The sequence below is a fragment of the Coregonus clupeaformis genome, unplaced genomic scaffold (genome assembly GCF_020615455.1).
Source record: "Coregonus clupeaformis isolate EN_2021a unplaced genomic scaffold, ASM2061545v1 scaf0768, whole genome shotgun sequence".
Classification (NCBI taxonomy): Eukaryota; Metazoa; Chordata; class Actinopteri; order Salmoniformes; family Salmonidae; genus Coregonus; species Coregonus clupeaformis.
Window position 1 is genome coordinate 121,838 of NW_025534223.1, and position 14,375 is coordinate 136,212.

General features: G+C 44.3%; 1 protein-coding gene across 1 annotated transcript; it reads left to right on the forward strand.

Moving 5' to 3' along the window:
* Positions 1-5: 5 nt before the first annotated feature.
* LOC121547823 (interphotoreceptor matrix proteoglycan 2-like) lies at positions 6-13,706 on the forward strand. The gene is made up of 8 exons (XM_045216651.1): positions 6-1,052; positions 1,348-1,567; positions 2,649-2,859; positions 2,982-3,170; positions 4,717-4,915; positions 5,576-5,655; positions 7,652-7,723; positions 12,366-13,706. Exons 1-7 carry the CDS (start codon positions 714-716, stop codon positions 7,683-7,685), a joined length of 1,272 nt encoding a protein of 423 aa, XP_045072586.1. The 5' UTR covers positions 6-713; the 3' UTR covers positions 7,686-7,723; positions 12,366-13,706.
* Positions 13,707-14,375: the final 669 nt, after the last annotated feature.

Sequence of the window (14,375 nt, forward strand, 5' to 3'; positions counted from 1 at the left end):
TGTCAGAGCCAACCAGTCCAATAGAGGTTGAACTCCCCACAGTCGCAGAGTCACCTACCTTCATAGACGTGGAGCTGTTCACAGTCAAAGAGTCCATCTTCGATATGATCACCGCCGAACCACCAGAGATCGAAGCCTTCACCGACAGACCTTTACTCTTGGTGCCCGATCCTGAGGATGAAGGTGGAGAGGTGGAGATCTTGGAGGAAAAGGGGGCGAAGGTCGCAGAGCCCTTGGCCAGACTACTCCCAGCCCGTTGACATCTCAGAGGAGGACCTAGCTGAGGATGAAATCCTTGTTGTGGCTGTAGCTACAGCAGCCCCGGAGGTCATAGAGTCTCATAGCATCTTATCCCCCGAGAAGGAATCTCCCTTCACTCGTATAGCCGACTCTGTACCAGAAGAGGAGGAAGCCACACACCATCCAGCCACCACAGAAATAGCACCACATGATGACATTGAAGTTGACCATGAAACACTTGAAATCTCTGAGACACCTGAAATCGCCCCAACGATCCTACCTCCATTCTTCCAGCCCACATTCAGACCCACAGAAAACCTGCTTGAGGCAGCAGAAGAAGAGTCAGATTTAGCATTGAAGATGTTAGCATTGAAGATGGAGATGTTAGCATTGAAGAAGGATATTTTAGCATTGACGATGGAGATGTTAGCATTGAAGATGGAGATGTTAGCATTGAAGATGGAGATGTTAGCATGGCGCTAGCACCCACTTCCCCAGATCACGACACATATGACCTAGAAGTCGGCACTTCAATCCACGCGGTTGAAGACTACGGACCAGACTCCCCCACGCCGGAAACTGACCTCACCTTCAACGTGTACGACGGGTCGAGTCACATGGACGGGGACAGCAGCGGGTACTCCAGCATCGCCCACGGGTCAGACGTGGGCAGCATCGCCATGGCGACCAGCCCTGGCAAGGATCTGATGGTGTTCTTCAGCCTAAGGGTGACCAACATGATGTTCTCTGAGGACCTCTTCAACAAGAGTTCCACAGAGTACAAAGCCCTGGAGCAGAGGTTCCTCGAACTGGTATAGGATAAATGGGGTTATCTGTGATAACATTGGGGTATGGGGGCCATAATTGTAATATTGCAAGTTCAGTATGCATAGAGTAGGCCTACTCAAGTCCATTTTACAATGTTCATAGCTGTGAATATTGTAATCTGTTACACATAATGGATTCTGTAGTAGGCTTCAAAGAACTTTACATTTAACTGTTTCCATTGTTATTGGATTTGTCACAAGTCATACAGTACCTATGGGAGACAGTATATCTTGGTGTTTTGGGAAGCATAAAGTAACAATGTCTCTTTCTCGTCTGTAGCTCGTCCCTTACCTGCAGTCCAACCTCAGCAACTTCCAGAACCTGGAGATCCTGAATTTCCGTAACGGCAGCATCGTGGTGAACAGCAGGGTGAAGTTTGGGAAGCCCGTCCCTCGGGGCGTCACCAACACTGTCTACCTTATCCTAGAGGACTTTGCTAACTCAGCCTTCCAAACCATGAACCTCGCCATAGACAAATACTCACTGGATGTGGAATCAGGTAAACCTCAGCTGCAAACAGATACTTGAGTCTTGAGTGATGTTACTCTGCAGTGAAATGTATGAAATCATGTCAACAAGTACTCATTGTTGTGAAGCATTTATTGACATTAATGTCCATTTGGTGGAGGATCTTCTATAGCTGATGTTTCACAATTGGATCTTGAAAGATGTGTAAGTCGACAACAGAAACAATGGCACGCTTGGTGTCAACTTAGCCCCTTGCCAAACTGACCTAACCCAAACTTCTCACATTAACACATCAGCAGGAGATTGCTGTATTTTCCCAACACGTTGTAACTCAAAGAGCCCACGAAAATAACATAATGATCTCAATGTGTCAATGACTTTGATACTGTAGCCCCGGGGACGGTGATCTCATGGGGTTGACACTTCTGTTTGGGCTAGGGTTGCAAAATTCTGGGAACTTTCAACACATTTCCTGGTTTTACCGAAATCCCGGTTGGAGGTTTCCTGGAATCAGGAGGGAATAAGCAGGAAATCCGTAAACCTCCAACCAGGATTTCTGGAAGACCTGGGAATTTTGCAACCCTCGTCTGTGACCAGCAACAGTACTGTACGGTATGTGTCATACTGAGGATGAGTCACCATGGTGTTATTCTTTAAGGCCGGCTGGGTCATTACAGTATAATCTGTGTTGTTGTAATCTGTCTGAGCCAATCATAATGCTTAATCATCATGTCACACATTACTGTAAGGTCTCCACAGGGCGTCGGATTAGAAAAAGACAAAGGTATTTGTGGGGTTAAGGGTTACGTTTAGAGTTAGAGAGTTAACGTTCGAGTCAGAGTTAGGGCAAGAATACTTCCCTCCTTTCTAGAAAGGTCCGATAGTGACAACTAAAGTGGTCTGGGCACGTCATCATCAGCCAATTTACGACTAAAGGCTGAAACATTCTAACATATTTTTTGTGGTGTATTTATGTGTTATTTTAGAATTAGTGGGTTTTAACCACCATCACCAGCACAGTCAAACCCCCATCCCTGAGTCGCCAGGTTCTCAGACGGTAGAACTGAGGTCACACAAAACAAGTTTGTTTATGTTTTCTTTGTCATTGCCAGGCAACCAGGCAGACCCCTGCAAGTTCCAAGCATGTAATGAGTATTCGATGTGCACGGTGAACCGCTGGTCCGGGGAGGCGGAGTGTGTGTGTGACGCGGGTTACTTCAGCGTGGACGGACTGCCGTGCCAGAGTATCTGTGGCCTGCAGGAGGACTTCTGTCTCAACGATGGGAAGTGTGATGTCATCCCTGGCAAGGGAGCCATCTGCAGGTGGGTGGGAGTTTAGTTTAGGACACTGACATGATTAATTCACTATAGGGTTGTGTGTGTGTTTGTGTGTGTGTGTGTGTTTGAGATGCATGTGGTTCTAATGCTGTTCTGTGTGGTTCTAGATGTCGTGTAGGAGAGAATTGGTGGTACCGCGGGGAACACTGTGAGGAGTTTGTGTCAGAACCTCTGGTGGTGGGCATCGCCATAGCGTCAGTGGCTGGCTTCCTATTGGTGGCCTCTGGGGCAATCTTCTTCCTGGCCAGGACTCTGAAGGACAGTTATGACAAGGAGGATTCAGAGGACCCTCTACGGTAAGCAGCACACTCATAAACCCAGAGGGAGTATGAGTAAATCAAATTATTTACCTGCCCTCTTGTATTTACAGAGAAATTACAATGTGCAATGGACTTTAAGATATCACTGCAATGTTGCTTGTAGAGTGATGTTATATGATAATATCTTGCCTTAGCTTGCCTAATAACTAGGTAGTAGTACTTCATTGGGTCAAGAAACATAGAAATACTATACTGGTGTGTAGACAGACAAAAAATGTAGATGCTTGTCCTGAAATGTTTTGGTTAAGTGAAGCTTTGTGCATTGTTAACGGGGTGCTTGACCCAGAATCTGTCTGAGAGAAAGAACTATGTGAGCGTGATTAGCGTCTCAGACTTTCTTGGCAGCCATGTTGTTTTTGATTAACCAATCAGGACATATTTATTGAGAAGTATCAAAACAGTGCTGATTGTGTTTAGAAGCCCCGAGTTGCAGGATCAACAGTATGTGTGTGTGTGTGCGTGCGTGCGTGCGTGTGTGTGTGCATGTGTGCATATGTGCATGCATCCGTGTGTGTGTGTGTGCGTGCGTGAATGTGTGTGTGATTGTTTTATGAATCAGTGTGTGCCTCGGCAGCTGCCCTGAGTTTAGCCTGCCTGCTTCTAGTGACACAAGGCCTGGTTTCGACAGATAGACCTTGGGCCGATGCCCATGTTAGCACCATGGGGCCTTCTAGCAGGCCCGCCCTGCAGTCTCCCACTGTTACCAATAAACAGTCCACAGACTCTTAGATTGGACTCCTGACCAGTTCAGTGTGTTTCTCATATGACTGTTTAGTTCATAGAACATGGCATGCTGTATAATGTAAAGACTGTATCTGATGAAGCTGCAGTGCACAACACTTCCTGTTCAAAGGTTGGAACATATGTTACCAAAACGTTTCCAAAAGGGAAATGACACTCCTGTTTGTGCCGATGGTGTTTTATTTAGTACAGTGCAGATTGTCAGATGTTGCTTATTACAGATATGGAGCAGCAGCTGAAATGAGCTACAGGCAGCGGGGAACTCACAATGAAACTTCATCTTTGGTAGGAATGTGTGTGAGAGAGATGGCCTTAAATTGAATTGAGAGAGGGGAGAGAGAGCGAGAGAGCGAGAGAGAGAGAGAGAGAGAGAGAGAGAGAGAAGCGATACATGTCATTATAAGTACGGCTCAGGACAGTGCAACAGAATAACAGAATGTGTCTGTGTGTTGCATACCAACGTAGGTTGATATCAGGTTGGTATCCTGTTTAGAGTGGACAGGACACAAAGTCACTTCCCACCCACTGGCATAGGTCATCACTTATCGTGCCAACCCCACACGACCGTGGGTGTGTTTGTACGTGTCACTCACTTGGCCGCACCGCACGTATAGGCTGAAATGTTGTTGTTATTGTTCATCATTATTACCGGTAAGTAGACAGAACGCATCTTTCTCAGTGGTGTGACATCAGGCCCATTTCTATTGCACCAGAGAAAATGTTCCTGCTTCCATCGTTTTCAACAAACACCTTAATAATTCTGCTCCTCCCTGTTTTACAGGGATCGGGACAGTGTGCCATCCTTAGAGAGAGCCACCAAGTTCAACCCCATGTATGAGAGTGATGTGGCCACCGCAGAGTACTACAGACGGTACGAAGACGACGTCCCGCACCACAGTACGGGCAGCGCAGACACCTCTGTGGACGTCTGCAGTGACGAGATACTCCACATCTACGACAACTCCGAGCTCACCAGAGAGGTACGTAGAGGCTGTCTGAGTGGTTGACTGCTGGGAGGACTGTAAGGGAGAGGCAGAGGGAGTTGGCAACAGACTGGCTCTATGGGGAATGTATAGGCAGATCATTCCAGGGATCTTAACGTTGTTAATGATCTTTTTCAAGTAAATACAAGACGGTTATAGCTAAAGTGTAAAGTACTGTGAAACTGTTTGTACTCATATGGTAATTATACACTGGAGTTCATTATACATACATGTAGTTAGGTAATATGAAGTGTTACCAGAGAGCTTTATCAACAATCAACTGCAGGCCTAAATAAGGCACCGTAACACGTGTGTATGAGATTCTATTTTCACCCTGAGTCTTCAGCTGCAGTGCTTATGGTGGAAGAGGAGCGCTAGCCCAGACACCAGCCGTGGGCAGGCAGTATGGAAACCAACACAAATCCATCCGCCCTTACATCAACCCCTAATCTTACATCACTCACTCACTCTCTCTCTCTCTCTCTCTCTCTCTCTCTCTGTCTGTCTCTCTCTCTGTCTCTCTCTCTCTCTCTCTCTCTCTCTCTCTCTCTCTCTCTCTCTCTCTCTCTCTCTCTCTCTCTCTCTCTCTCTCTCTCTCTCTCTCTCTCTCTCTCTCTCTCTCTCTCTCTCTCTCTCTCTCTCTCTCTCTCTCTGCAGCAAATTCAGGACCGCCTAAGGATAATTGAGCTGTACGCCAAAGACCGTCAGTTTGCAGACTTTGTACGGCAGCATCAAGTGTAAGTTGCTGCTACTCAGTGGTGTAAAGTACTTAAGTTAAAATACTTGAAAGTACTACTTAAGTAGTTTTTTTGGGTATCTGTACTTTACTTTACTATTAATATTTTTGAAAACTTTTACTTAACTACATTCCTAAAGAAAATGATGTACTTTTTACTCCATACATTTTCCCTGACACCCAAAAGTACTCGTTACATTTTCAATGCTAGGCAAAACAGGAAAATTGCCTAATTCACACACTTATCAAGAAAACATCCCGGTCATCCATGCTGCCTCTAATGTGGCAGACTCACTAAACATGCTTCGTTTGTAAATGATGTCTGAGTGTGGGAGCATGCTATCCGTAAATTAATAAAACAAGAAAATGATGCCGTCTGGTTTGCTTTATATATCGAATTTGAAATTATTTATACTTTTACTTTTACTTTTGATACTTAAGAATATTTTAGCAATTACATTTACTTTTGATACTTAAGTATATTTGAAACCAAATACTTTTAGACTTTTACTCAAGTAGTATTTTACTGGGGGACTTTCACTTTTTCTTTAGTCTTTTTCTATTAAGGTATCTTTACTTTAAGTATGACAATTGGTACTTTTCCCACCACTGCTGCTACTGTATTCTTTCTGTCTGTCTGTCTGTCTGTCTGTCTGTCTGTCTGTCTGTCTGTCTGTCTGTCTGTCTGTCTGTCTGTCTGTCTGTCTGTCTGTCTGTCTGTCTGTCTGTCTGTCTGTCTGTCTGTCTGTCTGTCTGTCTGCTTACTGTCTGTCTGTCTGTCTGTCTGTATTCTTACTGTCTGTCTATGTGCTCAGATGGTAAATGGAAGTGGGTATAGCCAGACTACAGTAGGCTGGCCCACCTGATACACTAAACCTTCCGCTAGCTGGAGATGATGTACTTTCAGTGTAGCGCTGAGTGGTTAGTGCTGAGCGGTGAGCCAGGGTTCAGACTGTGAAATCTCTCCTTACCTTGGGGTTGGGAGGACAGGACAGGACAGGACACACGTCCTCTGTATGGTCACGGTCACACCAGACCTTGGAGAGGGAACACAGTAGACTAGAACGCAACAGACTACAGAGGCCTTTCTGTCTGGCCTGGTCTGTCTGTCTGGCCTGGCCTGTCTGTTTGTCTGTGGTGTGACTGGAACAGGATACACACTTCATACAGTATAAGAACCTCTATACAGGAAACGTCTCCAGTCCAGACTAACAGGCTACCTGTTCCAAAGCCATTAGTGGAGCTATTTAGACCTTCAGTTGTAGAGTTTCTCTTTCACTGGCCTTGTGTCAGCTCAGTTATGGTCTGCATCCCTACAAAGTGCACTATGTTTTTTACCAGAGCCTATGGGCCCCGGTCTGAAGTGGTGCACTTTATAAGGAATAGGGTGCCATTTGGGATGCAGCCATGGTCCGTCTCTTTCTATTGAAGGTTCTAGAGTGCGCAGCAAGTCAGACAGAGACACAAGCAGCTGGGGCCGTGGGGGCGTCAGTCATTCACCTGTTCCAGGTATTGAGTTCCAGACAAAAAGCACCACTGCAGGATGGCCAAATACTGGTTAAGTTCCTTCCCAGCTGTAAACAGTGGAAAAGGAGAAGAGTTGAGACAGTCAGAACCGGGATAGCCAGGACGGTCAGTTCAGGTACACTTCTGATCTAGAGATACTTCGGCCAGTCTGCTGTACAAAGAGAAGACAGAGTCTTTGTGAAAGGCAGATGAAATGAAACCCAGTAAGGATAATAGGTTGTGGGCCTGTGTAGAGCCAGCCAGAGGAGGCAAACAGACCAAGAGAAAGGAGCGGGTTGGAGACGGTTCATAGGCTGCATCAAACAACACTAATTTGTCTTTGAGACAGAAAAATAACATTTGAAAGTTGATATGCATCCCCAGGGTTTATGTGTTGGGTACGGTAGTGTGATTTGTGTGCCATTTTGGGCCACATCAGTCACTGTCAAAAGCCTCCATCTAATCTACTCCTGTTGTGTGTGTGCTAACAGAGCGATGGACAGAAGAGCGAGCTCTGAAACATAGGAACGCTGGAGAGCCAACTGATCACTGTGAACCTCAAGGTACTTTTTCTTTGATTCCTGTCTAGAACGGTCATGGAATAGCTTGTCTTAAATATACTTTTATACTATATTGTCATTGATTCCAATGTGTAGGTGTTGCGATATTGGCTGTAGATGGTAGTAAGCCACAGTGTGTTCTCTTAGCTGGGTTTGATAGCTATAAACTATCAACATTTAAACTGTTAACCTCCCTTCTGACAGACTACAAACTATGTACATTTAAACTGTAAATCTCCCATCTGATAGCTACAAACTATCTACATTTAAACTGTAAACCTCCCTTCTGATAGATTAAACTATCGACATTTAAACTGTAAACCTCCCTTCTGATAGACTACAAACTGTCAACATTTAAACTAACCTCCCTTCTGATAACTACAAACTATCGACATTTAAACTGTAAACCTCCCTTCTGATAGATTACAAACTATGTACATTTAAACTGTAATCCTCCCTTCTGATAGATTACAAACTATGTACAGTGGGGAGAACAAGTATTTGATACACTGCCGATTTTGCAGGTTTTCCTACTTACAAAGCATGTAGAGGTCTGTAATTTTTATCATAGGTACACTTCAAAAATCCAGAAAATCACATTGTATGATTTTTAAGTAATTCATTTGCATTTTATTGCATGACATAAGTATTTGATCACCTACCAACCAGTAAGAATTCCGGCTCTCACAGACCTGTTAGTTTTTCTTTAAGAAGCCCTCCTGTTCTCCACTCATTACCTGTATTAACTGCACCTGTTTGAACTCGTTACCTGTATAAAAGACACCTGTCCACACACTCAATCAAACAGACTCCAATCTCTCCACAATGGCCAAGACCAGAGAGCTGTGTAAGGACATCAGGGATAAAATTGTAGACCTGCACAAGGCTGGGATGGGCTACAGGACAATAGGCAAGCAGCTTGGTGAGAAGGCAACAACTGTTGGCGCAATTATTAGAAAATGGAAGAAGTTCAAGATGACGGTCAATCACCCTCGGTCTGGGGCTCCATGCAAGATCTCATCTCGTGGGGCATCAATGATCATGAGGAAGGTGAGGGATCAGCCCAGAACTACACGGCAGGACCTGGTCAATGACCTGAAGAGAGCTGGGACCACAGTCTCAAAGAAAACCATTAGTAACACACGACACCGTCATGGATTAAAATCCTGCAGCGCACGCAAGGTCCCCCTGCTCAAACCAGCGCATGTCCAGGCCTGTCTGAAGTTTGTCAATGACCATCTGGATGATCCAGAGGAGGAATGGGAGAAGGTAATGTGGTCTGATGAGACAAAAATAGAGCTTTTTGGTCTAAACTCCACTCGCCGTGTTTGGAGGAAGAAGAAGAATGAGTACAACCCCAAGAACACCATCCCAACCGTGAAGCATGGAGGTGGAAACATCATTCTTTGGGGATGCTTTTCTGCAAAGGGGACAGGACGACTGCACCGTATTGAGGGGAGGATGGATGGGGCCATGTATCGCGAGATCTTGGCCAACAACCTCCTTCCCTCAGTAAGAGCATTGAAGATGGGTCGTGGCTGGGTCTTCCAGCATGACAACGACCCGAAACACACAGCCAGGGCAACTAAGGAGTGGCTCCGTAAGAAGCATCTCAAGGTCCTGGAGTGGCCTAGCCAGTCTCCAGACCTGAACCCAATAGAAAATCTTTGGAGAGAGCTGAAAGTCCGTATTGCCCAGCGACAGCCCCGAAACCTGAAGGATCTGGAGAAGGTCTGTATGGAGGAGTGGGCCAAAATCCCTGCTGCAGTGTGTGCAAACCTGGTCAAGACCTACAGGAAACGTATGATCTCTGTAATTGCAAACAAAGGTTTCTGTACCAAATATTAAGTTCTGCTTTTCTGATGTATCAAATACTTATGTCATGCAATAAAATGCAAATGAATTACTTAAAAATCATACAATGTGATTTTCTGGATCTTTGTTTTAGATTCCATCTCTCACAGTTGAAGTGTACCTATGATAAAAATTACAGACCTCTACATGCTTTGTAAGTAGGAAAACCTGCAAAATCGGCAGTGTATCAAATACTTGTTCTTCCCACTGTACACTTAAACTGTAAACCTCCCTTCTGATAGACTACAAACTGTCAACATTTAAACTAACCTCCCTTCTGATAACTACAAACTATCGACATTTAAACTGTAAACCTCCCTTCTGATAGATTACAAACGATCGACATTTAAACTGTAAACCTCCCTTCTGATAGATTACAAACTGTATACATTTAAACTGTAAACCTCCCTTCTGATAGATTACAAACTGTATACATTTCAACTGTAAACCTCCCTTCTGATAGATTACAAACTACAGTGGGGAAAAAAAGTATTTAGTCAGCCACCAATTGTGCAAGTTCTCCCACTTAAAAAGATGAGAGAGGCCTGTAATTTTCATCATAGGTACACGTCAACTATGACAGACAAATTGAGGAAAAAAAATCCAGAAAATCACATTGTAGGATTTTTAATGAATTTATTTGCAAATGATGGTGGAAAATAAGTATTTGGTCACCTACAAACAAGCAAGATTTCTGGCTCTCACAGACCTGTAACTTCTTCTTTAAGAGGCTCCTCTGTCCTCCACTCGTTACCTGTATTAATGGCACCTGTTTGAACTTGTTATCAGTATAAAAGACACCTGTCCACAACCTCAAACAGTCACACTCCAAACTCCACTATGGCCAAGACCAAAGAGCTGTCAAAGGACACCAGAAACAAAATTGTAGACCTGCACCAGGCTGGGGAAGACTGAATCTGCAATAGGTAAGCAGCTTGGTTTGAAGAAATCAACTGTGGGAGCAATTATTAGGAAATGGAAGACATACAAGACCACTGATAATCTCCCTCGATCTGGGGCTCCACGCAAGTTCTCACCCCGTGGGGTCAAAATGATCACAAGAATGGTGAGCAAAAATCCCAGAACCACACGGGGGGACCTAGTGAATGACCTGCAGAGAGCTGGGACCAAAGTAACAAAGCCTACCATCAGTAACACACTACGCCGCCAGGGACTCAAATCCTGCAGTGCAAGACGTGTCCCCCTGCTTAAGCCAGTACATGTCCAGGCCCGTCTGAAGTTTGCTAGAGTGTATTTGGATGATCCAGAAGAGGATTGGGAGAATGTCATATGGTCAGATGAAACCAAAATAGAACTTTAAGGTAAAAACTCAACTCGTCGTGTTTGGAGGACAAAGAATGCTGAGTTGCACCATACCTACTGTGAAGCATGGGGGTGGAAACATCATGCTTTGGGGCTGTTTTTCTGCAAAGGGACCAGGACGACTGATCAGTGTAAAGGAAAGAATGAATGGGGCCATGTATCGTGAGATTTGGAGTGAAAACCTCCTTCCATCAGCAAGGGCATTGAAGATGAAATGTGGCTGGGACTTTCAGCATGACAATGATCCCAAACACACCGCCCGGGCAACGAAGGAGTGGCTTCGTAAGAAGCATTTCAAGGTCCTGGAGTGGCCTAGCCAATCTCCAGATCTCAACCCCATAGAAAATCTTTGGAGGGAGTTGAAAGTCCGTGTTGCCCAGCGACAGCCCCAAAACATCACTGCTCTAGAGGAGATCTGCATGGAGGAATGGGCCAAAATACCAGCAACAGTGTGTGAAAACTGTCATGAGCCCTCTCACTCCACCGGGTTACCACCTTAATTTGTTTCCACTATCTTCCACTCTGCTCACCTCCCTCTCTCTACTCAGCCTAACTAGCTCCACCTGTCCCTGCTCTGCTCGGCTCTAATTACTCTGCCAGCTGCGCTGCATTACCCACTAACCTCTCCCAGTATTTAAGGCCCTGTCTTTCAGCTCTCCGGTGTCAGATCGTCTGCAAAGCTCACACCCGGAACCTGTTTGCTCGCGCTTCTGGCTCACCCTGGTTTTGTGACCCCGGACCTGCCTGTTTTTTGGATACTCTTCTGCCTCAGGAGATCCAGACCTGCTTCTGCCATTACGACTCCTGACTACTCTTCAATCCCGGTAACTCTGACCAGCCTTCTGCCTTGCTACTACGTATTTTGGATTTCCCTTGAACTGTACTGCTGCCTGGTTTCATTCCGCCCTGTTGTGTCTGTGTCTTCCCCCCCCCAGGACTTCTGGACCACCCACCACCGGCTTCATAGGACGCATCGCTGCCACTGGGGGGGGGCACAGACCCAGCGCATTGGGCCGGGATCCCTGTTACCCCTGGAGCCTTCATTCACTCCCTACTTCCCTTTTCCCTTAAGTTTAATAAACTTTCTGGTGTGACGCAATTGTGGTCCTCTGGTCGTCTGTCTGAATCGTGACAGAAAACCTTGTGAAGACTTACAGAAAACGTTTGACATGTGTCATTGCCAACAAAGGGTATATAACAAAGTATTGAGAAACTTTTGTTATTGACCAAATACTTATTTTCCACCATAATTTGCAAATAAATTCATTAAAAATCCTACTATGTGATTTTCCGGAATTTTATTTCTCATTTTGTCTGGCATAGTTGACGTGTACCTATGATGAAAATTACAGGCCTCTCTCATCTTTTTAAGTGGGAGAACTTGCACAATTGGTGGCTGACTAAATACTTTTTTTCCCCACTGTATGTACATTTAAACTGTAAACCTCTCTTCTGTCTTTCCTTTCAGAAACATGCCTTTGTCTTTGACTTGAGAAAGAGGAAAGTATCTTCTGTTGCCATGGTGCTTCTGATGGACTCTGCAGAATGACCAGATGAAGAGGATGGATATTTAAAAGAACGTCTTCTGTATGAGGCGTGATGTGCTGTTGCAACGTGTCACTGACTCTATTTCTATGACCTGACTTTTTTCTAAAGTTGGAGTGTATTGTAAATACTTTTATTTTTGTTGTTTCATTTTTTTCTTCGATCCTCACAGCCATCACCTTATCCTATGAGCTAGCCTCCTGCTCAGCTAGCCATCAAACATCTAGATACAGTTACTGTCAAAAAGGTTCTCTGCACTGTTCCTCCTACTTCATTTGTTGTGTCCTCAGTTAGTTTGGACGTGTGGGTCCCTTCCTGCTCTGTTCTCCCTAAACATGGTCTTCTTCTTCTTCAGTGCCTTCACTTGGTTTCAGTTAGCATTGTGGGGTGTTGTGTTGTGTCCTGAAAACGTGACGCGGCTGCTGGCAGGACCCTTGAAGTTCACTGGATGTCACTGGAAGGCTAATGTCCTGCATGGAAACTAACTAACTACTGGTTGAATCAACGTTGTTTCCACATCATTTCAACCCCAAAATTCAATGTGATGAAGTTGAATCCCCATGGAAAACTGTTTGGAATAGAAGAGACATCAAGAGAATTTCGTATATTTTTTTCACCCATCTTTTAACCTAAATCCAATGACATGGTGAGATTTTTTGTTGATTTCACATTGAATTCACGATAGTTGACAACTCAAACCAAATGTAAATCAATCAACTGACATCTGTGCCCAGTGGGTACTGACTGGATGGCACAGGCTAGCGCGATATAGCCCACCACTGAAATGATGAAATATCCTGGTTGCTGTATTTACTTGAACATGATTTGTAGATAATAAATGTAGACATAAATTGATACTGTATTTAACTGTTGCAATGAGTATAGATTGATTAACTGGAATTGTGATAGTTAGTAACCCCTCTTCGCCATACCCAATAGCCCATGAAGACATCGGAGTTTTCTAATTTCTCAAATCTGATATCTGCTGCTTTGGGTTAGTCCACGTATCCATGGTGATCCCAAGCCTTTGTATATATCAGGAGTCGACTGTATTCATCCATATGTTTTGATGAACCAAATGTCCTAAACCCGTTGAAAAAGGGGTTAAATGTGTACGTTGTCTCTGTTGATGTGTTTTCTATGTTTTTTCATAGTTCGAGATTAACAGGACAATGGTGTTATGACCTGTGTTGTGTATGTTAGACTTACTGGTTGAAAGCCAACAGACACTTTCTGTAATAAAATGTTAATATTTTTTACAATATTATAATGCATATGCCATTTTATCAAGCAAATCTATATTTAGCAAGTGTTGATATTATTGTACACTGAGTATACCAAACATTAGGAACACCTTCCTAATATTGAGTTGCTGTACAGTATTGGTTTGTTCTGGGCTGAAAGTAAAGCGGCCAATTTCAATAACATTCCTTTACGTTTGCTCTGTATATTTGCAGTGCAAACATTCTTGGCACACAGATCACTCCATGCTGAATGAAGGTGACGTTTAGGTAATCTTTGCGATTGGCAGTCTGCCAGCATTGGACACAGCCAGTAGCTCACTTAAATACAGGGTGACAAGTAACCTTATCACACAGCTAAGGTCACACTTAAGAAAGCTATTTGCTCAGTGTAGAGGCTTACAATGATTTAAAGTAACAATGACTTACAGTGATTAAAATCCAACGTTGTTTGTGTTCTTGGACATAACATGTCTTATTGCTGGGATAGAAATGCTTTTGTTTTCTTCCGTCTGTAGAAAAATATTATTCCATTGAAAACGTGAATGATGATACAGCTGTCATTGAGTGTGTGGCCCGTGTCAAGCTTAGCGAGAGGACAGAGTTGAGCAAACAGAGGGGGCGGTTGATGCCTTCTCTCCTCAGCTCCCATAAGCCTCTGCTCTTTGGAGGGCAGGAAGTTGGGAACTCCT